This window comes from Microcaecilia unicolor, chromosome 7, assembly GCF_901765095.1.
Source record: "Microcaecilia unicolor chromosome 7, aMicUni1.1, whole genome shotgun sequence".
In the NCBI taxonomy this organism is placed as follows: domain Eukaryota; kingdom Metazoa; phylum Chordata; class Amphibia; order Gymnophiona; family Siphonopidae; genus Microcaecilia; species Microcaecilia unicolor.
In genome coordinates this window covers 287,780,987-287,804,713 of record NC_044037.1, presented here as the reverse complement: position 1 = coordinate 287,804,713, position 23,727 = coordinate 287,780,987, and the positions used below count along the sequence as shown (strand labels likewise).

The following is a 23,727-nucleotide window of genomic DNA, read 5'->3' as shown; positions in this document are numbered from 1 at the left end:
TAATGCAAGTTCACTTAGCTCCTCCTAAATCGGAGGCACTAAGGGCCAGATTCTATATAAGGTGCCTACAAAATCCGCATGGTAAGCATTTCTGGCTAAGCGTATTCTATAAGCGGCACCTAGATTTGGGCGCGGAATATAGAAAATGCTTAGTTGATATCCCAGTGCCTAAAACTATGCGCCTCCGTTTACAAAAATGAAAATGTTGCGTAAATCCCTGCACATGGATTTACACGCACAGAGCCATATTCTATAACTACGCACGTAAATTTTGTAACACCCACGAAATGCCCATTCCCCACCCATAACCACACCCCTTTTGAGCTGCGCACTTTAGAATTTAGGCGCAGTTCATTACAGAATACGCTTAGTGAGTTGTGCATGTAAATTCTAATTATCGACGCTAATTAGCTTGTTATGCCAATTGTTATGGAATACATTTAGATTTCAGCGTAGTAAGCTAAGCGTGCTATATAGAATCCAGAAGTAAGTGCCTCCATGCTAAATGTACCCAAATGCTAATGGACATTTTAACATGGGAATAGTAAAATGACATGTTAGGCACGATCTCAAAAGATGATGAGTTCCATTTACACCTATTGCAAATTAAGCTTCTGTTGCACCATTGAAAGGCAGAATATCAAATCCGTAACCCTTTTCCCTTTAGGTTTTTGTGTTAAAGTGCAATAACTGCAGAATCTAATGCAGTTTAGTAAAAGGTCCCCGTGGAGGGGCATAATCGAACGGGGACGACCATCTGTAAGGGCACCCATCTCTAAGGATGACCATCTCTAAGGACGTCCCGGTGAAGGGGCGGGGAAACTGCTATTATTGAAACAAGATGGGCATCCATCTTTTGTTTCGATAATACAGTTGGGGACACCCAAATCTCAACATTCAGGTCAACCTTAGAGATGGTCATCCCTGGTTTTGGGCAATAATGGAAACCAAGGACGCCCATCTCAAAAACGACCAAATCCTAGGCATTTGGTTGTGGGAGGAGCCAGGATTCGTAGTGCACTGGTCCCCCTCACATGCCAGGACACCAACCAGGCACCCTAGGTGGCACTGCAGTGGACTTCACAAATTGCTCCCAGGTGCATAGCTCCCTTACCTTGGGTGCTGAGCCCCACCCCCAAAAAAACCAACTCCCCACAACTGTACACCACTACCATAGCCCTAAGGGGTGAAGGGGGGCACCTACACGTGGGTACAGTGGGTTTTGGGTGGATTTTGAAGGGCTCACATTTACCACCACAAGTGTAACAGGTGGGGGGATGGGCCTGGGTCCGCCTGCCTGAAGTGCACTGTACCCACTAAAATTGCTCCAGGGACCTCATACTGCTGTCATGGAGCTGGGTATGACATTTGAGGCTGGCATAGAGGCTGGCAAAATTATTTTTTTTTAAGGGTGGGAGGGGGTTGGTGACCACTGGGGGAGTAAGGGGAGGTCATCCCCGATTCCTTCTGGTGGTCATCTGATCAGTTTGGGCACCTTTTTGAGGCTTGTTTGTGAAAACAAATGGACCAAGTAAGTCGATCAAATGCTCGTCAGGGACGCCCTTCTTTTTTCCATTATCGGCCGAGGACGCCCATCTTTTAAGCACGCCCCAGTCCTGCCTTCGCTACGCCTCTGACACGCCCCCATGAACTTTGGTCGTCCCCGCGACGGACTGCAGTTGAGGATTCTCAAAATTGGCTTGATTATGACGATTTGGGCGCCCCTGAGAGAAGGACGCCCACCTCCTGATTTGTGTCGGAAGATGGGCGCCCTTCTCTTTCGAAAATGCCCGTTAGTTAACCTATTTCCCTTTTTTCTTGACATTTTTTAAAGAAAAGGAGAAAACATAGTTAAATCTGTCATAATGATTTGCATAGGAGAAATTTTACTTTTTGTACATCTTTTTATATGAGAAAACCAACTCAAACCACACTACCACTTCGTGGTGGGTACTTCAAACATGGTAAATATGTGAAGGTACATAACTAAAGAGATTATCAGCCAGTATTTACGTTCATTTTATTAAAGTTAAATATCGCTTTTACAAGTAGCATGAAGTGATGTACAAGAGCCAAAGATACAATAAAATCACACACAATTTATACAACAAACTGCAAATACCTCTTTATCTAGGCACAGAGCCTGTGTATACACTTAAATATAATTCATACATGACTCAGCCAGTTTTTTAAAAGTTTAATAGTTTTAAGATTTTACATTGTAAAATGCATTTCAGGGTATTGTGATAAAGTTCAATGTGGATTGTGGTGCTTGGTACACAAATGTAGATTAGTTGGGCTCTTGTGTTACTACTACTTATTTCTGTAGCGCTACTAGACGTACGCAGCGCTGTACACTTGAACATGAAGAGACAGTCCCTGCTCGACAGAGCTTACAATCTAATTAGGGCAGACAAACAGGACAAATAAGAGATAAGGGAATATTAAAAGTGAGGATGATAAAATAAGGGTTCTGAACAAGTGAATAAGGGTTAGGAGTTAAAAGCAGCATCAAAAAGGTGGGCTTTTAGCTTAGATTTGAAGATGGCCAGAGATGGAGCTTGACGTACCGGCTCAGGAAGTGTATTCCAGGCATATGGTTCAGCAAGATAAAAGGAACGGAGTCTGGAGTTAGCAGTGGAGGAGAAGGGTGCAGATAAGAGAGATTTACCCAGTGAACAGAGTTCCCGGGGAGGAATGTAGGGAGAGATGAGAGTGGAGAGGTACTGAGGAGCTGCAGAGTGAATGCACTTATAGGTCAATAAGAGGAGTTTGAACTGTATGTGTTATAATGATATAGATATAGTAGGGATGTACATTGAAGAAAGGTAGGGTTTATTTTGGGGTAATTTTCAAACTTTTCCCCTTATTTTTGGACATAATTATTCGGTTTGTTTCATCCACAATTTTTAACGCATCTTACAACATTTTAACATACATTGACGGACTTACAGGTATCAATTCATATGTTAATAACCACGTGAATCAATTTGCAATGCAACAACATTTTCTAGGCATTATTATTATTAGCATTTGTATAGCGCTACCAGACGCACGCAGCGCTGAACACCTGATACAAAGAGACAGTCCCTGCTCAAAAGAGCTTACAATCTAAATAATAGGCATGCTGACAAATGCACAGCCCTAGGATGTACATGCAAGCAGAGCAACACACAAGTTAACACACAAACATCTACTTCAGGCCTTCTTTGGATAAATCTGACTGCTGTATTTTGACACTTGTAGTCTTGCTTTTTTCCCTTTTTTGGGTTCTTGGGGTGCTGAGATTTTGGTCTACCTCTGTAGACCAATCAATATCTCGCTATATAAAACCATCATCTACATCCCCCACCAGCAGACAGAACCCTACCGCTCTCTGCTTGACAGCAATGACAAACCAACTGCTGCTCTCATTAGGTTATATGCAAACCATGATAAAGAAGTATAGAACTGTCACACAGAACAATTAGGCAACAAACCTTTGACATGAGGCAGCCGCCAGATAATAAGACACGGTGGCCGTAAACAAATGAGACTACGCTTAATTTGGTGCACCATGTTCATATAATTAGATAAATTTGGTGCAGGCAAGCAGTGAGACGGCTAGAATATGGTATTGATGAATTAGGGGTCCTCTGTCAAGCACCAATCACATTAATCATAAGCCAAAGCTCAGAGGCTCGATTTTTCTTCCAGGCTTTACATACGACTGATTCTTTTGATAGATAACACCACGTGGAGTTTTTACTGGGCACCTCAAGTGCTTCAGCATCCCTAGAGACGTCGGCAGACAGCCATGAGAGATGTATTGGTATATGCCATGTTTTCACGGAGACAGACTGCTTTCACCAATTCATCATGTGCTGCTTTTTCCTTCATCTGTGTTTTCAAATCAAGGGCCATAGTTACTAATGTGGGGTTACCGTTAAGAAAGGGAAAGAGAAAGGGGATGGGATTTGACATACCTCCTTTCCTATAGTTACAATCAAAGCGGTTTAGATATTATATACAGGTGCATATTTTGTGCCTGGGGCAATGGAGGGTTAAATGACTTGCCCAGAGAGTCACAAGGAGCTGCAACGGGAATTGAACCCTGTTCCCCGGACTCTCAGGCCTCTGCACTATCCCTTAGGTTATTCTTCCACTCTACCTGTTATTTTACCAGTAACTCGTGCTATTTTTAGCACAGGTCCCATTTTATGCAAGGAGACTTGAATTACTAATAACTGGGGTTAACAGTAAAATAACAGATCTTAACGGTAGCCTACGTTGATAACTTCTATCCTTAATTAAAGAAAAAAGAAATGTCTCTAGAATTCAAAAGCACTGCTGTATGTAATAAAAGTGAGCCAAGTATAGGGCAGTCAGTCATTGTGACATCACTGATGAGGTTGGCTCTTAGGCATTGGTGGAATGAGGCATTATGACATCACAATATCAGCTCTGGTTACTAGAGACTGAAACTCTTCACACTAAGGGGGGAAGTTATCAATGTGAGCTACCGTAAGATACATTTTACCACTACTATAATTTATAGTTTAATATTACTACTACTATTTATCATTTCTACAGCACTTCTAAACATACACAGAGCTAAAAATTGACCAAATATCAAACTTGTAGTGATTAGACAACCTCATGACCTCCAAAAAGCCAATTAAAAAACGAGTCTTCATTTACATTCATGTGCGTATGTGCTAGTGTTCTAGAATCCTACATTGAGACCAGGGGCGTAGCCGGACATCCAATTTTGGGTGGGCCTGGGCCCAAGATGGGTGGGCAGAACTTCGCCCTGTCCCACAAGTGATTTGGTCTCTCCCTCTCTCGCCTGTATGCCAAATGGTTTCTCAAACATCCCCCTCCCCCGCATACCTTTTAAATAGCAGATTTTCATCGGCAACGAGCAGCAACTAATACACACTGCTCATGTTGACCTCACAGCCTTCCCTCTGATGCAACTTCCTTTTTACATCAGATGGAAGGCTGTGGGGCCAGTGCGAACAGTATGTATCAGTTGCTGCTCGCAGGTGAAGATCTGCTATTTGCAAGGTATGCAGGAGGAACAGTTGTTGGGAGTTTTCGGCTGGTGGGGCTTGGGCATCCCTGCCAGCCACATCATAGATGTGCTACTGCTGGGTGGGCCTGAGCCCAAAGTGAGTGGGCCTGGGCCCACCCTTGGCTACGCCACTGATTGAGACACTTGGGCAGATGATCAAAAACTCCCTTATATGGTGTGAAGCCCCGCCCAGCGCATCTCAGGGCTGGGTGCCGCCATTTTCAAGGCAGCACCGATGGAAGAGGAGGGAGGCCACCTCTCTCCTTCATCTGAAGGTAGGGAGGTGGGAAAGGGCCACTAGACCACCAGATGGGGGGCTCCCAGGGATATCTGAGGGGATGCTAGGGGGGTTGGGCTCTTAGCACCATACTAGCGTCTGTGTTACTCGTGAGCTCTGAACGCAACTAGCATGCAAATGCATGCAAAACAGGGCTCTTAGTGCAAGTAGCATGCAAATGCATGCTAAATCTATTCATCCCCAATTATCAGCGACCAGCGCACCAAAGATTGGCACGCTGGCCACGGCAAATCCTTCTCCAGCTCGGAGCTGGCATTAGGGTTTGCAGACCATTGGGGAGGAATGGTGAGCCGTGTCCAGGATACATTTGCATGCTAGCAGGTCCCCAATCCCCCCCAATGCAGCAGCCCCCCGCAGGAACCGTGACCTGACCCCCCCCCCCCCCAATGACAGGGAGCTGGAGGTCCGGCGATCCTCTGGTCCCCATGACCCCCCGACATAGGTTCAGTGATTAGTGAACTGAAAACCACCACTAGCTAAGGAACTCCCGGGTCCACTCAGACTACGCCTCCAGACCACCCTGATACTGCTGGATAGTGCCAGGGCAGTCTGTCCAAATATTCAGCAGCCTAGAGGGACCATTGTTTGCCCTGGTCAATGTGTTTTAACCAGGAGCCTCTGCTGCCTCCTCAAATCCTTTTAAATGTCAGGTACCTGGATGTCAGCATTTCAACCTGCTCTGAGGCACATGTAAATGTCGGTTAACTGTTCATTTGGACTTCGGTTTTGGAGGCGTGATTAAAGGGGCAATTGTACCACCTCAAACATTCAAATATTATGGTTTTATGGCTCGACTCCTTAGTTGACTCCCCTTGGATATCCAGTTTTAAAAAATCTGGCATCTGTACATGTGAATGCCAGATCTTCCATGTACAAAGCCTGGAGTGAGAATACACTTCTTAAAACACATGCTCCCCTTACACATAGTATGCTGAGCAGCTGGGTTTTGCCACCCACAATGCTATCTCTTCTTCCATTTATAAAAATAAATTTTGGCTATATAGCAATTTATATGGCTGAAATCTTTCTATTAGCTGCCTGACTCGCCAATTATGCAGTTGACATGCACTGCCTACTGCATAGCTGTTTTGAATGTTGCAATAAAGGGCCCTGAATCTGGCCACTAGATGTCACCCTTAAGCAATGAGCAATGACCATGATTTTATCCCCCCTCCCCTCCCCCGTGGCTCTAAATGGTGGCTCTCCAACATTCCCAAGCCTAACCAAATTGAGAAGCAGAATGCCCACATCAGAAGTCAAACCAGAGGTCTTCTGCCTTTTGGGCTCTTAAGTCAACCCTCACTGGGCAATTCTTACCTTGAATTATTTCAAGGTACCCCAATCTGCAAACTATTCACTTAGTAATAAAAATGATTTGTTGCAACAGAAATTGAATTTAACCCTTTGGTCAGAGTAGGATGCTGGTGTAAAGCCTCAGAGGCTCAGTGCTTCTGTTTCTATTACCTTACCTTATTTCTTTATGCCGAAGAGAAGGGCAGACTTCTAAGGTCCTTCTCCTCAAATGAACTTGCTGTGTATGCCCAAACAGGTGTCTATCACAGGTTTTGGATGGGCTGCACTGATTTGGGGCATTTCTGTTGCTCCAGGGCTTAGGGAGATTCTCAGAGCGATGTACAGTTCTGTCTATAAGACCTAATTTTCCTCTAGGGTCACAGAGAGTTCTTACAGAGCAGCTGAATGACAGTGTGCTGCTGAGCGAGCTGGAGCAACCGTGGGAGGGACCTCTCTGCGTCTCCATGATGATGTAAGCACCAGGGCTGGAGAATATCCAGCAATTGCACTGGGAGGAATGTACCATCTGCAATGGTGGAGTGGCTGCTTCCCATGAGAGAGTTGAGGCTAGTGAGCTACAGAGCGTTCTAGGTGAGGTTAGGCTTTGGAAAGATCAGTGCTGAAACTCTCAAGCTTGAAGCCCTTGGCAAGACCAGCATAGGGTTACCATAAGTCCAGTTTTACCCGGACATGTCCTTCACCCTCTTTTTGTCCGGAGGATGAAGCAGAGAGGTGCACAGGCAGTGGTCTTGTTGATTCTCCCTGTTGAGGGTAATGGCCAAAGCAGAGAAGAGCGCATCCAGGAGATGAATAAGTGGCCGTGCAGATGGTGTCGTCAAGAACATTTTGGCATCCTGGACCATGGGACAGTTTTCCAAGGGCTACCAAGCAGAGTTGGTGTCCATCTATCAAAGAAGTGTCTTCAGCAGCAGACTGGCTAACCTACTGAACAGGGCTTTAAACTAGAATCGTTGGGTAGGAAGGTTCAAATTTTCCCTCATCTTTCTAGATGGCCCTAAGATTCAAGGCGGCAATTCTTGACATTATAAAGGGGTGTTTTCTCTTTCCTCCCTGGGTGCCAGGATTTCCTTGAGATCTCCCCGTCAATGGGAGGTGGTGGACATGAAAACGGTAACGGAATTCAAACATGCGTGGGATAGGCATAAAGGAATCCTGTGCAGAAGGAATGGATCCACAGAAGCTTAGCTGAAATTGGGTGGCGGGGGGAAGAGGGGTTGGTGGTTGAGAGGCTAGGATAGGGGAGGGCAGACCTATACGGGGTCTGTGCCAGAGCCGGTGATGGGAGGCGGGACTGGTGGTTGGGAGGCGGGAAATACTGCTGGACAGACTTATACGATCTGTGCCCTGAAAAAGACAGGTACAAATCAAGGTAAGGTATACACACATGAGTTTATCGTGGGCAGACTAGATGGACCGTGCAGGTCTTTTTCTGCCGTCATCTACTATGTTACTATGTTACAATGCGTGATTTGATTTGAGAACTGCCAGTGTGGTTTCTTATGAGTTTTCTCGATTAAGATTAGTTTTTGAAGGAAAAGGGGTCTCTTCAGGGTAGCCGGGAGAGAATGTGTTAATTGCAGGATTAAATCTGGGTGCACTTTTGTCTGTGCAGTACCTATTTCTTTTTTCTGCTTTTTAAATTATTTTTATTTTTAGTTCCTTCTACTCATCTTCTATCAATTTGTTCTTGGGTCTCCTCTTATTATGGCATACATTTCTTGTGTTTTCTCTTGATTAATGTATGCTTTGGAGATTGGATTGTTTTATGTTTTTTTGAAATTTATATAATTATGTTTCAAATATAACTTTGAATTGCATTTTTGAAAAAAATGAATTAAAATAATAAGAATGTAACCTTCTTGGCTACTCTGTAACATGTTACTATTTCACGGAACGCAGTCAAGACATGATTTAATGGATTCCAGTGAATTGAAAAGCCTAACTTATTCTCTTAAGTTAACACAGATGAAGAGGAAAACACCAAGCTGATTGCATAAGGGTTCATAAACCCGGCTTTGAAACTTGCAGATCTCAAGGAAAGTCTGAAAAGTTATGAAAAAACCCAAAATCTCCTTACACAGGCAACACGGCTATCTTGCATGGTTTTATCTCTAGCGGTGTCAGGCAGAAGAGATGAGACGAGAGCGTTAGTGAAGCAAACTAGTCATAATGTAAAAACAAGACTTACCCATGGATAGCATGGATGGTGTGAGGTTCATAATGGTACCTTCCCTCCTGGTGACGCATATCAATTGGCAAGGGAGCATGGAATGCTGGGAAGATGTGCGGAGGAGCTGTACAAAAGAAGGAGAAAACAGACTTTAAAAATCACATTTCTTTTCCTTTTAAACCAATTTCAAAGGACATAGCACTCCCGGTGTTTCAGAGCGACTGCAGCATCGGGCTCCATAATATCAGGGTTATTGCGTGCAAGTGGAGGGGGAGAGGGAGAGGTGGGAATAAATAAATAATCAAAGCCCCTTGCAGATATCCTACATCTTAAACATTAAAGATCTCCAGCCAGCTTTCCTGCTAAAGACAAGCAGCTGAATGCTCTTTGAACTTGGGAGTGATTATAGAAAGTACCAAGGAGAATCAGATCTAAGAAAGCTGGTGAGAGGTGCACTTCTGAGGACCGCCAATCCACCAGAGTCTTGCTATCCAGCAGCACACTTTCCCAGTGGGGTTGTGCACAGCACAGAGAAGACTGGTACCGCTTACCTAAACTGAGAAGTACCAGCCTCTGCTTACCACTAGAAATCAGTGTGTAACAGTTTAGGGCTCATTCTGAGTCCTTTTACTAAGTTGCGCTGAAAAATGGCCTGCGGTAGTGTAGACAAGTGTTTTGGGTGCATTCAGAATTATTTTTTAGCGCACTTACAAAAAATACCCCCTTTTTGTGTTTTTTTTTTTGCCAAAAACGGACGTGTGGCAAAATAAAAAAATTGCCGCACGTCCATTGTGGGTTTGAAACTTTACCACAAGCCGTTGACCTAGCAGTAAGGTCTCACGCGGTAACCAGGCGGTAATGGTCTAAGAGTGTCAAATGCCACTTAATGCTAGTAGCTGCCGCACGCCAGAAAATAAAAAAATATTTTTTGGATGCGCGTAGTGGATGCACGCCAAAACTGAAATTACTGTAAGGGCCACGTGGTAACCGGGCAATAACTGCAATTTGGCGCGTGTAGGCGCCTATGTGGCTTAGTAAAAAGGCCCCTCTATGACTAAAGTGTGCTCCCAGCACATTCTTATACAGTTACTGCACAGAAAAGTTCTTTACTGCATGGTAAATGCAGCTGCAGATAGCACAGATGTGCTTCCTGGCGAGTCCATACTTTCTGTATGACAAAGCAGCATGTGCTAATTGCAAAGGGAAAGGGAAATGGGACTTGATATACCGCCTTTCTGAGTTTTTTTTTGCAACTACATTCAAAGCGGTTTACATATATTCAGGTACTTATTTTGTACCAGGGGCAATGGAGGTTTAAGTGACTTGCCCAGAGTCACAAGGAGCTGCAGTGGGAATTGAACTCAGTTCCCCAGAATCAAAGTCCACTGCACTAACCACTAGGCTATTCCTCCACTAGCAACATTCCATGTAGAAGCCTGCCCTTGCAGATCAGCAATGCGGCCGCGCAGGCTTCTGTTTCTGTGAGTCTGACGTCCTGCGCCTGCGCGGCCGCGTTGCTGATCTGCAAGGGCAGGCTTCTACATGGAATGTTGCTAGTGGAATAGAAACATTAACATTCCATGTAGAATCTCAGATAGTAGCAACAGAATCTCAATAGTAGCAACATTCCATGTAGAATCTACAAATAGTTTCAACATTCCATGTAGAATCTCAAATAGGGAAATAGAAATGTGGCTTGATATACCACCTTTCTGAGGTTTTTGCAACTACATTTAAAGCGGTTTACATATATTCAGGTACTTATTTTGTACCAGGGGCAATGGAGGGTTAAGTGACTTGCCCAGAGTCACAAGGAGCTGCAGTGGGAATCAAACTCAGTTCCCCAGGATCAAAGTCCATTGCACTAACCACTAGGCTACGCCTCCACTCAAAGAACAACTCATGCCCCTTTCCTCACACATAACCTGCCCATTTCCCACCCTATAACAGGCTTTACAAGTCATCACATTGAACTCAGGTTGCTGGGATAAAATGTGGGGCATAAATGTCAACAATAAATAAATAAATAATCCCCAGATTCTATAAATGGCACACAAATTATCCTGCTAAGCAGTGGTGTTCTGGGAAATTTTTAATAACAGGTTCTCTCTCCGTGCATAGCCAGCCCTGCAATTTGGGGGGGGGGGCAAGGTGGACTAGGGGGGGGGGGCAACACATTCCTTAATCTCTTCCCCCCATATTGGCACGCTAGAAATACCTTTGTTGGCAGGGATGCTGAGACCCACCAGCCAAATAAATGGACTACCGCTGCTCCCTTCTGCTTATTTCTGGCTCTGAGCAGCATGCCAAGAATTCTCATGTATACTTACTCGATAAGTCCTAGCATGCTGCTCAGAGCCAGAAACAAGCTGCAAGGAGCAGTGGCAGTCCATATATTTGGCTGGCAGTGCCTGGTATCCCTGCCAGAAAAGATAAAGGAGTTCAGAGATGCCAAGTGTGGCCCATTTCAAAGCTGGAGATTTTTCACCACTATTCTGGAGATTGAAGGCCAGTGAGTGAGGTTTTTCTTGTGGGTATCCATACACATATTGCAAAAGTAAACAACAACCTCTACAGAGTACATCCAAAAGTTTATTATTTTCTCATTTCCATCTTCTAAAATTCCAGTCAGCAGATGTACAGATCAGCAGGACCCAAAGCAGTCCAAAACAAGTAAAGTCAGAAACACAGTTTATACCTAATTATTCAACCACCCTTAGGATTCACCTTTGGGTTTAAAAACCAAAACCATGTGCATGTAAGGACTGGATAAATGAATTAAAACAAAGTTTAAGGCAAATGACCTTAATATGTTATTTTTGGTAGCAATAATGAAACAGTGATAGAATAGTCACATAGCAAGCAACCTGAGCCAACAGATTTCTTTTCCACTGAACATAATTAACTTTGTATGAACTTAGTGACTAATTGTGTGCTGGACTGGACAATGTTGTCACATTTAGACTGACTCTGGACAGAACTTCTGTATGAAGGAAACCCTTCCCTCATTATTCAATACCTCTCTGTGAAATAGTAGTAATAAAAACAGGCAAGTGCATTTTTATAATATACCCCTGCAATCCACAAAAGAAAAGTAGCAAGTTCCCACATGCCATCTTTTTCTTTTGATGTAGGCACATGGAAAAAAAATGTTAAATGCTCCCAGGTATCAACCTAATTAAGTTTTTTTAAAAATTGTACTTATAAATAGCAAGTCTGATTGTTAAGCACCTGATTCTCATAACATGTTGTCTGTTTTGGTGGCCCTTTATTAGGTGAAAACATCTCTGCATGAATACAGGGAGTCCCTATAAATAGCCTCTCCAAATGATACAATGATTTAAATTTAGAAATAGTACAGTAACCAATGAAATCAATACTTCCTCTGCACAAGCTGGCATGTTTTAAAATATAAGTAAAATCAAATAAAAATGCTACCAACAATAAAGAATGACAATGTGGATACAGCAGCTCATAGGTCTCCTGTTCCCACCTCCCATGGCCCACCCCCTGCCCAACGCTTCCTGCTTCAAATCTGCAACTTGGCCCGCCCCCCTTCAAACCCGTGGCTCCTTCCCACAGCAGTTCTGAGCACTAAAATGAAAAAGAGCTGCCAGTACAGAGCTGCATGCTGCAACACTCACAGCTAAGCTCTGCCAGACCCTTCCCCGCAGCAGCAGGAAACGTGTCACAGGAGAAGGTTCCGGGCCAGCAGAGTCTAGCTGTGAGTGTTGCATCATGTGGCTCTGTACCAGCAACTCTTTTTCTTTTTAATGCTCAGAACTGCTGCGGAAAGAGCCACGGGTTTGAAGCTGGCGGGGGGAGGGAAACAGGTCATGGGAGGTGGGGGAGCCAGAAGAATAAGGAATTTATGCTGGGTCAGGTAGGGGTGGGGAAGAGGACAATGAGGAGGCACCCGGTTCAGCAGCATTTTGGGGGGGGAGGGGATAATGAGAGTGAGCGCAGAGAGGAGGGGGGAAAGAAGATGCCTAAGCCACAGGGGACGCCAACACCAGGAGGGTACTGGTTCCCAAAATTCTTAAAAATCTAACAGCTCTGGAAATTCAATGCGAGCTGGCTCCAGCACACCACTGCTGTTAAGCAAAGTAACAAAAATTGAGGGTACAAAACCAGAACTCCCGTAATTTTATCACACTTAAACCTTCACTCACAAAAAATGTTATACCGAATGTTCATTTGCTAAGGTTCTATTACCCTATTAATTTCCCTTGTCTCTTTCCATTGTTCTTTTCCTTGTCCTATTCCCTAACGATACCTTGAATCTGCCTTCGCTTAAATTCTCACAATGTAATCCATAACTGAATTGTAACAAATCGTATTTCCATTATTTAAAATGAATTGTAAGCCACACTGAGCCCGCAAATAGGTGGGAAAATGTGGGATACAAATGCAATAAAATAAATAAACAAACTCACTAATGATGCACATGAGTCAGTTTGACCGTTGATTTGCAGGTGATCTGATTTATAGTAGAGTTCAAGTTCTTCCAGAAGCAAGCACTGTATAGTATTGAAACAATAGTTTGACTGTGTTGCCTTTATGATTGTGTTGGTGGGCGTCACGGAATGGCTACGGAACACCTTGAGCTAAGTGCCTTTCTGATTTAGATCACTTACATATTTGAACTGTAGTTCATATTTTTGGTAGTAGGTTTGACAGATATAAGATGATAATAAAAGTTTATAAGTTAGATGATTGCAGGCTGTAGAGAGTAAATGATTGAGGAATAGTGACTTTGAGGTTGGAGGGCTTGGAATGAGGTACCTCCATAAGAGGCTCCATTACTAAAGTACTCAGAAACTCTCTTCTTTGCAGACACTGAAATTTGGATTGGGCAATGTACTGTTTCCCATTTTTATGAATGCAACAGTCAATTATTGTCATTAATGGGCAACAATTCGGATTTGCACATGCATCCTGCTAAGCGCTATTCTATAAAAATCCGTGCGCAAATCTTATAGCGTGCAATTAAAAGGGGGTATGGCCATGGGAAGGGCATGGGTAGGTCGGGAGGGGGGCGCGTTCACTGAAGATGCACGCAGTATTACTGAATAACATGGATCTGCATCTAAATTACGTACCAGGATTTACACCAGGTTTCAACTGGTGTAAATGCTTACTCCCACGTCTAAACACTAGTCTACAAACATCATTAGATTGTAAGCTCTTTGAGCAGGGACTGTCTTTCTTCTATGTTTGTGCAGCGCTGCGTATGCCTTGTAGCGCTATAGAAATGCTAAATAGTAGTAGTAATCACCCAACTTGGAGCACTGTTTATAGAAAAGTGCTCTGCACAGATCTTTTGAGCACTGTTTACTGAATCTAGGGGCCATTTTACTAAACCACAGTAGGCTCTATGTGCATGCAGCGCACGCCGAAATGAGACTACCACCAAGCCAGCACGCCCTCCTTGCGGTAATTTCAGATTTGGTACATGCCCCTAATGCCTGGATGAATTATTTATTTCCTCAGTAATCGACCAAGTGCGGTAATTGGCACTTGGCAAGTGTCAACCGGTCACAGCGTAAGTTGCGCATGAGTCTTTACCACTAGATCAATGGATGGCATTAAGGGCTCAGGCCGGTATTGGGCGCACATTGGTTTCATTTTTACCGCAGGTCCTTTTCCTGTCCCATTAAAAAAAGCCTCATTTTTTGTAGATGGGGTAACAACTGGCCTGGTGTGCACCCAATACACACGCCTACACTTTTTACCATGGCTTAGTAAAAGGACCCCCTAAGTTCATAGTTTGTGATTAATTGATTTTAATTTAGCTCACATCTTTTCAGTAGCAGCTCAAGGTGAGTTACATCCAGGTACACTAGGTATTTCCCTGTCCCTGGAGGGTTCTCAATCTAATTTTGTAGCTTCTGGTGCCTGGGAATGCTGAGGCTCACTCTGCAGTGTTTCCAGCCAAGCGGAAGAGCTGACGCAAGAATCGAACCCAAGTCTGACCTTCAGTAAACTACTAATGACACTATTGGCACAAATCCTTTTTTAATGAAGAAAATGAACCCAGCCAGATTTGTTCACTGAAATGGAATAATCACTTCATTACCACCAGAGATTAGCATGGCTTCTTACAAATACAACAAATTGTCATATTAAAACGTCAGTTGCATTTATAACACTACTGTCCTTTGGCTTTGCACAAAGGCTGTAGCTTCCCTCATCTCTCTATATAAAAGGCACCTCCAACGTTCGAATGAAGCCTCAAGCCGGAAGTTTGAAGCGGTCTAGATATCCGGTTTGCCCATGATTGTCTGCCCCGCCCTCGCGTCACAACGTGATGACGTTGAGGGCGGGGCACTGACACTCAACGAAACGCGATCTCCCCCTGCCCCTCGGTGGCCATTTTCAACAGGCAACCGGCATCACGGAGCGCCAGCGACAGCAGCGCCCAGGCAGGAACGTGGATCTTTCCTGCCTGCCACGAACTTTTTCGTCAAAAACAACCGCAGTGCATGAAGGAGGGGCAGGTGAGACAGCTGGGTCGCTAGACATGGGTGTCTGCAGGGGGGGGCAGGGCGAGACCAGGGTCGCTGGCATGGGTGGCTGCGGGGGGGGGGGGGGGCAGGGGGACAGGAGGGCCGCCGCTGCACATAGGTGGCTGCAATGGGGCAGGGGGACAGGAGCCTCCACGCTACACATAGGTGCCTGCAAGGGAGCAGGAGGAGAGGACGGTCGCACGACATGGGTGGCTGCAGGGGGAGAGCAGGGTGGCTGGAGGGGGGTAGGGGACAGCAGGGTCGCTGGACAGCAAAACCTTGCTAGCGCCCGTTTCATTTCTCACAGAAACGGGCCTTTTTTATTAGTTGCTACATAAGATCTTTGGATTAAATACATCAGGAATATTGTAGTAAAGAGAGGAAGTGTATCTAGTTAAAGGACCATAATTTCCCTTTGCTACCTTAACACCTGGATTAAATCTATGGTCAGCAGAATTTTCTACACATTAGGCTCCATTCAGCCAAATCTATTTTCTATCAAAAAGTTGTTTGACGGCCCTAAGTATTTTTTTTTAAAAACCTGTTTCAACCAGCCTCTATGATGAATCATGTAATAAATTATGAACTTCATGGCCGTATACATAACTCTCGTCCCACTCTGATAATTCAGTCGCTGTCCAGGTATTACCGACATGTGAGGAAAGCCCTGAGCGTGCTCAGGCTGAAATCTCAGCTTAAACTGGAGACAGGAAGCTAACATTTCAAGTGTCCCACTGCTTCATTCCGAATGTGCTCAGAGGCAGGTAGGGAACACAATTCTGAAAAACAAAATCAATAGTGGAGAAGAGACACCAAAATTTAAAGTCTAGTAGAATGAAAAAAATTCAAGAAATTGCTAGAAAGGAATTAGCGAAGACTCGTACAGACATAACAAACCAAAAAATGAAAATAAAATGCGTTGTGACCTTTTGAAACTTACAGGATCTTACCCTCATTACCAGCATTATACGTCAAGGAATTATAAATCCCCTCAAACACACACAAACACGGATGCGTGCACACACACAAACCCAGGCACACACGCACACAGACAGGCACACATGCACACACACATACAGAGGAACAAACGCAAACACCCAACACTCATGCGCAAGCACAGAGGCACACATGCACATATCCACACATATCACACACACACCTGTTTTTTTTACCACTCTGAACTTCAGTCTCTTCTCCACCCCTTCTTGGATGAGATTCTATCTGACTACACAGACTTATCAAGTAATGCACGAGAGACATGGATCCTCATCCATCCGACACAACAAAAGCATTCTCAGCCCTCAATGGTCCATGATTTGAAACACATGGCGGGGCATTTTCAAAATGACATCTAAGTCCAACTTTGGATGTTTTGCTCAAACCGTCCAGAATCCGAATAGTGAATACACCAATTTTTCAAACAGCAAAACATCTTTTTTTTTTTCCAAAAATGGCCACGGGGTCAGTTACCACTGGGGGAGTAAAAGAATCATTCCTTTATTCCTCCAGTGGTCATCTGGAGGGGCATAATCAAACGGTGCCGGCCAAATCGATGGGCGGCCATCTTTGGGGCCGGCTCAGCAAAGGGGCGGAACCAAGCGTATTTTCAAAATACACTTGGCGCTGGCCAAATCGCTCGCTGGGGTTAGATGAGATGGCCGACTCCGACTTTCAGCCATAATGGAAACCGGAGCAGGCCATCTCAAACCCGGCGAAATGTAAGGCATTTGGGCGTGGGAGGAGCCAGCATTTCTAATGCACTGGCCCCCCTCACATGCCAGGACACCAACCGGGCACCCTAGGGGGTCTTTTTAAAAAATGTAAAAAATAAAACAATTAGCTTCCAGGTGCATAGCACCCTTCCCTTGGGTGCTGAGCCCCCCAAACCCACTGGTCACAACTCTACAGCATTACCATAGCCGGCTTTCTTTTTTCCATTATCGGGCGAAGTTGACCATCTCAACGCACGCCCCCGTCAAGCCCTCGCTACCATGCCGACACGCCCCCTTTGAACTTTCACCGGCCCCGCGACGCAACGCAGTTGAAGCCGCCCAAAATCGGCTTTCGATTATGCCGATTTGGCCAGATTCAGGAGATCGACGCCCATCTCCCGATTTGTGTCGGAAGATGGGCGGCGATCTCTTTCGAAAATAAGCTGGCTGGTCATTTAGGGCACTTTTTTGTGGCTTAGTCATTATTAACACAGGTCTAAACCAAAACATCTTAGTTTTAGTCCTAGATTTTTTCGTTTTTTTCTATTATGGCTGAAAACTGTCCAAGTCTTAGGAACACCCAAATCCCACCCCCAACATGCCACCTTGTGATCTGGACACGCTGCAGATGAACAGCACTGAAAAAAAGTCCGCTATGTGTGCCAGAAAATAAAAAATATATTTTTCAGATGCGCGTAGCGGACATGCACCAAAAATGAAATTATCGCAAGAGCCACACGGTAGTCAGGCGGTAAGTCCATTTTGCCGCACGTTGGGAACACGTAGGCACCTACATGGCTTAGTAAAAGGGGCCCAAAGACTTTGTTTTTTTACAAGGTCTGTCTCATTGTTTTATTTTCCACGTGCGAGAGCAGGGCATGCCACCAATATCTGGGATGCAAAGGGGCGAATGCCACTGGTCCAGTGGAGCACCTGCAGTGCACATGTCCAGACACGGCCTCAGTTGCATGGGCAAAGACCCTTCCCCTGTTCTCCTGAGCCAGCCCAGCTGACAAGACTTGACCTTTTGACTCTGAGCGGAAAGTTCTCAAGACTGAGCAGCTGATTCATCTCAGAGGTGCAGCACAGAGCTGACAAGGTATCTGGCAGTGGACGTTCTTAGAGTCTGTCTAATGTCAAGCTACAGTACAGTGACTGTTAACCCTCCACTCTCAAGGGAAACAAAATAACTTCATTAGTAAAGGAATGGAATAAATGCATCCTTTGTTCAGAATGGAAGTCCTGGATATAAAAGTAAGAAGGTGCTGAGGCAGCAGTACACCTTTTTTCCATGCCACTTTATGCTCTAAAAATTCTTAGCCCTTTAAAAGTCCACTAAGGGGCCGGCCCTGTGGCTTGGTGGCCATGTTCTGTGCTACCACACAGAGGGATCTGGGTCTAATTCGCAGCTCACATCCTTCACTCCCTGGTCAGCTAGCAATGTTTCAAAGGAAGGAAGGTAGTCATAGTCATTGTGCAACAGTGACATCTAGGGGTTAATTCTGTAAAGTAGGCACTAACATGTAAGAGAATAGAAAAAAGCGGGGGGGGGGGGGGGGAGCACCAATTGCTGCAAAATATTCAGAAATCACATGACCTGAATAAGCCAATATAATTTGTCCAAATCAACCAATGGGAAAACCATTCTACAATTTGTTATTTAGAGATACAAAAGTTGTCTTTTATTGACTTTTGCATTTTTGTTTTTTGTTTTCACTTCTTTCTTTCTTTTTTGTGCAGTGGTTAATAAACACATATATAAGGGGGTTTTTTTAAGGTTTTTCCAGGTACAATGAAGAGTTATTTTGGTTACCCCACATGTTCAATAGCTACCAGTTATTTTGAATACCTGGTTTTTTCCTTCCAAATTTGATTATAGCCATGGAATGTTTAGAAAGTATTTTTTGTTTCGGTAAACAGTTTTCCCAGAATGTTATTATTGCTTAGTTAGGATCTATTGTGTGCATACATACATATTCTTAATTATGCCCTTTATTTTTTTTTAGCACTTTATGGGTAATTTTTGTGTTTTCATTACTACCATTTAAGGGCAGATTGCATACATCAATGGTTAGAATAATGGCTTATGCACACATATGCAAATATGCCAAAACTTGTAATTAAATGCATATCTTACATAGCAGACCATTGACATGTAGGAATGGTGGGGGATTGAGCAGGGCATATATTTACATGGATAAAATATAGAATGGGCTAGATTCTATAAATTGCAACTAAAAAAATCAGCTTAATTGCTATAAGCTGCGCCTAAAGTTAGGTATGGTTTGTAGAACAGCACTTAAGCGCGAGGGTTGCATGTAAATCTGGGCACATCTGTTTGCAGCAATGAAAACATGGTGCAAATGCCCATCCTAAATTTATGTGCAGAACTCCATTATTCTACAATTGCATGCGTAACTCGAATCCACACCCACACTGCCCCAAAATGTCCATGACCCTCCCATTTCCATGCCCCCTTTTCTGGGACACATAAAATTTAGGCGTGGAGAGTTGTCGCAAATGATAGAAGCAGCTCTTGAAGGTTGCTTGGTTTTTAGGGATCAGAATAAGTGTTGAATCAAACTGTATTCCAAGATTCCTGACTTGTGATTTGAGGGGAAGTTTGTTCTTCCCAAAAGAGATTTTGATGTCAGATATGTGCCCACTTGTGTTAGGGACCCAGAGAAGCTCAGTTTTACTTGAGTTCAGGCAAAGTTTTCTGTTTTTAACCCATTCTTGAATAAACTTACAAAGTTCCATAGGTTATTATGAGGCATATTTTCAAAGCACCTAGATTTACAAAGGTCCATAGTAACCTATGGAACTTTGTAAGTCTAAGTGCTTTGAAAATGAGCCCCTATGTAACTATGTAAGCCTAAGTGCTTTGAAAATATGCTTCTATGGGTACTAGCCACTACACCTATAATGGAATCTTGGTATCAAGATACTATTTATAGAATTGCCCCTGAATTCTATAAAAATAGCTAAAAATTATGTCTGCAATATAATTGAACAAGCAGCTAATTAGCACTAATTGGCTTAACAAGCAATTATTGGCCCAAATTAGTTGTAATTAAAATATCCAGTCCTTACTGCCAGCCATTGACTTAGAGCTAGTAAGATGTCATGCACTACCCCTGCGGTAACCATGCAGCGCACGCCAACATGGCCATGCTGCCGAGTACCACAGGCAATGCTCACCACAGTAGAAAATAGAAAAATACTACAGGATATGGCACCTGCCAAAATCAGACTTACTGCCAATTTAGCGCACGCTACCTGCACATTAACCCTTGTAAAAGGGCCCCATGCTGCGTTGCATCTGGGCTTAGCACGTGAGAACTAAGCCCAGATTTCAGTGCAACTTTGTAAAGGGGTCCCTAAATTAAGTGGTGATAAAGATGCTATCAGTGTGATCCCGTCATAATATTTTTGGATAAGAACATAACAATAACCCTACTGGATCAGACCAATGGTCCATCTAGCCCAGTACCCTGCTTCCAACAGCGGCCAATTCAGGTCACAAGTTCCTGGCAGAAACCAAAACAGTAGCAACATTCCAGAACCCCAAAGAGTAACAAGATTCAATTCAGAATCTCAAAGAGTAGCAACATTCCATGCTACCAATCCCAGAGCAAGCAGTGGCTTCCCTCATGTCCATCTCACTAACAGACTATGGGCTTTTCCTCCAGGAGCTTGCCCAAACCTTTTTTAAACCCGGATACGTTAACCACTGTAAGCACGTCCTCCAGCATCGGGTTTCAGAGCTTAACTATTCACTGAGTGAGAAAATATTTCCTCCTGTTCATTTTAAAAGTATTACAATGTAACTTGATAGTGCTCACTTCCATTCCATATTCTTTTTTGGAGCTCCGAATTTCTTTTTTAAAGCAAAGATTTAATTGGGAGGCTCCCCAAGTGGCTTAGGTATCTTGGTACCTAGGAGATGATGCCATTGTGCTTTCTGTGAGACATCCAGAATAAGGATCTCACTGTTTATCTGATTTCAGCAACTGAATAAACTGAAGGAAAACCTCTTTGCTGAAAGTGTAATCAGAGTTAATGTTCCATTAATAATGGGACGTGTGAATCGCTGAAGAAAATAATAGGGGGTTGGGGCTCAGGGCAAGCCCAAGAGGAGGAGGAGGGAGGGGTGGATCAGTGAAAACATGACGGAATAGATCCCTCTGGGGAACTGAGGAATTCTCACTAAGCGTGTCAAGAACATGGGACTCAGCCATGAGAAGAGGGATGCAAACACGTACAGTTCTTTCCAATCCCTTCTCTAGTCACGTGCCCACTTTCTGTCCAAACCATTAGGCAAGGGCAGGAGGTTGCCTAGGGAGACAGCAATGAGCAGCTGCAGTTAAAGCAAAACAATAGTCCTGACTGCCACACAGACTCAAAGAACCATTTTACAGACAAAACAAAGTTTAAAAGTATGATACCCAGTTACGCTGTTTTATAGAATTGTAGGATCATCATGATTGTAGTTTAATTTCAGAGTCTTGGGTGAGGGGGAGCTGATGGGCAGGGCTACATTAACAGTATCTTTCTTGGGCCATAGGCAAACATACGTTTGTGTGTCCACCCCTCCCCCCCTTGAGATCTTTATTAATGGCCTTTATCCACACCCTTGTCACCTCTCGTTTAGACTACTGCAATCTGCTTCTTGCTGGCCTCCCACTTAGTCACCTCTCCCCTCTCCAGTTGGTTCAAAACTCTGCTGCCCGCCTCGTCTTCCGTCAGGGTCGCTTTACTCATACTACCCCTCTCCTCAAGACCCTTCACTGGCTCCCTATCCATTTTCGCATCCTGTTCAAACTTCTTCTACTAACCTACAAATGTACTCACTCTGCTGCTCCCCAGTATCTCTCCACACTCGTCCTTCCCTACACCCCTTCCCGTGCACTCCGCTCCATGGATAAATCCTTCTTATCTGTTCCCTACCCCACTACTGCCAACTCCAGACTTTGCGCCTTCTGTCTCGCTGCACCCTACGCCTGGAATAGACTTCCTGAGCCCCTACGTCTTGCCCCATCCTTGACCACCTTTAAATCTAGATTGAAAGCCCACCTCTTTAACATTGCTTTTGACTCGTAACCACTCGCCTCCACCTACCCTCCTCTCCTCTTTCCTCTACACATTAATTGATTTGTTTGCTTAATTTTTGTCTATTAGATTGTAAGCTCTTTGAGCAGGGACTGTCTTTCTTCTACGTTTGTGCAGCACTGCGTATGCTTTGTAGCGCTATATAAGTGCTAAATAGTAGTAGTAGTATCCCCCCTCCCCCACAACATATACATGTCAATCCTCCAGAAGTAGCAGGAAAAGTGCAGAGCCTAGTTATGGGTGTGGGAGCCTGTCAGTTTTAGAGTGAGCGAGGAGACTAGGTAACCCCATGATTCAGATGGAGTGGCTTAATGGTTAGAGCTGGTGAACTGCCAAAGCTACCCAGCTCCAGGAAGGAGATTTTAAGCCAGTCCTGGATTTCTGACAGCCCTGATGAAAGTTCAATAAAAAAAGGACTGGACAAAAAGTTTTCCTCCTGGAACTGGGTAACTCGGCAGCTCTGAAGCAGTGGGCTGAGAACCAGGGAAGTTGGGCAACTCATTTTCACCCTCCATTGCCTCTGGTACAAATCAGAGATGCAAAGGGTAGACTGCTCCAAGGAGCGAGATTTATGGGAACACATACATGTGGCAAAACATGAACTTTTTATGTCAGCAACATATATGTCAGCTGGTGGGGGAGGGGAATCTTCCAGGTGGGGTGTTATGGGGGGGGGGGGCACTGCTTGGGGGTGCTCTGGCCCCTACTATTTCTTAAGGTTACTGGCCCCTTTAAACATGTGGCCTGGGAACATCGGCCTGTGACTTGGCAGCCTGCTGCTCCCCGGGCCAATGACTCCCAAGCAGCAACCTTAAACGGCTACCTAACCGAAACCAGATAAAAACAGGACTGAGGTTTATGCAGTCAAATTTGTCTAGTTAACCTAAGCGGTTAAGTGCTGACTCCGCCCCTGGACTTCCCACAGAATCTCCCTCTACAGCTTTAAGCAGTTAGTAGCGCTAACCTTTATACCTTTCAGGAAATCTAGACTGTTCCAATTTGACTGCCCCTACTTGACTGACTGTACATTTGTCCTTTAGATTGTAAGCTCCTTTGAGCAGGGACTGTCCTTGTATGTTAAATTGTACAGCGCTGCGTAACCCTAGTAGCGCTTTAGAAATGTTAAATAGTAGTAGTAGTAGTGCTGATATTCAGTGGCATTAACCGTTTAAGTGCTGCTGAATATCAGTGGATAGACCCACACATGTGATTTAACTGGCCCAGGGCCAGTGCTGGACTTGATGGAGGCCCAGGGCAGATGCTAGGGAGGGGGCCCCAAAGCTTGCTTGCAGACCATCCCTCTTTCAACTGTAGGCAGGCTTGGGCCCCCCCAGTGACATGGGGACTCAGGGCAATTGCCCTGTTTGTCCACCCTTAACAGTGGCCCTATAGGCCAGAAGTCTTTCCTGCCTGGTTAAATCATTTTGACTATTAACCCTATAGTTTTTATTTTATTTTGGGGGTGGGGGAGTAGAAATAGGGAGCATCGTGGCCATACTCCACTGTAGAAATCTTCTTCTTTGAATTCACACATCAGTTGCAGAATTTGAGGGTTT

The 23,727-nt window shown here is 44.4% G+C and overlaps 1 protein-coding gene across 1 annotated transcript in view; it reads right to left on the bottom strand.

The window, feature by feature from the left end:
- GLI2 (GLI family zinc finger 2) overlaps positions 1-23,727 on the bottom strand; it is a 435,831-nt gene that overhangs the window by 137,044 nt on the left and 275,060 nt on the right. Inside the window, exon 3 of the mRNA XM_030210087.1 lies at positions 8,857-8,962. Coding sequence (XP_030065947.1) covers positions 8,857-8,962 — 106 coding nt within the window. The remainder of the gene's footprint in view (positions 1-8,856; positions 8,963-23,727) is intronic.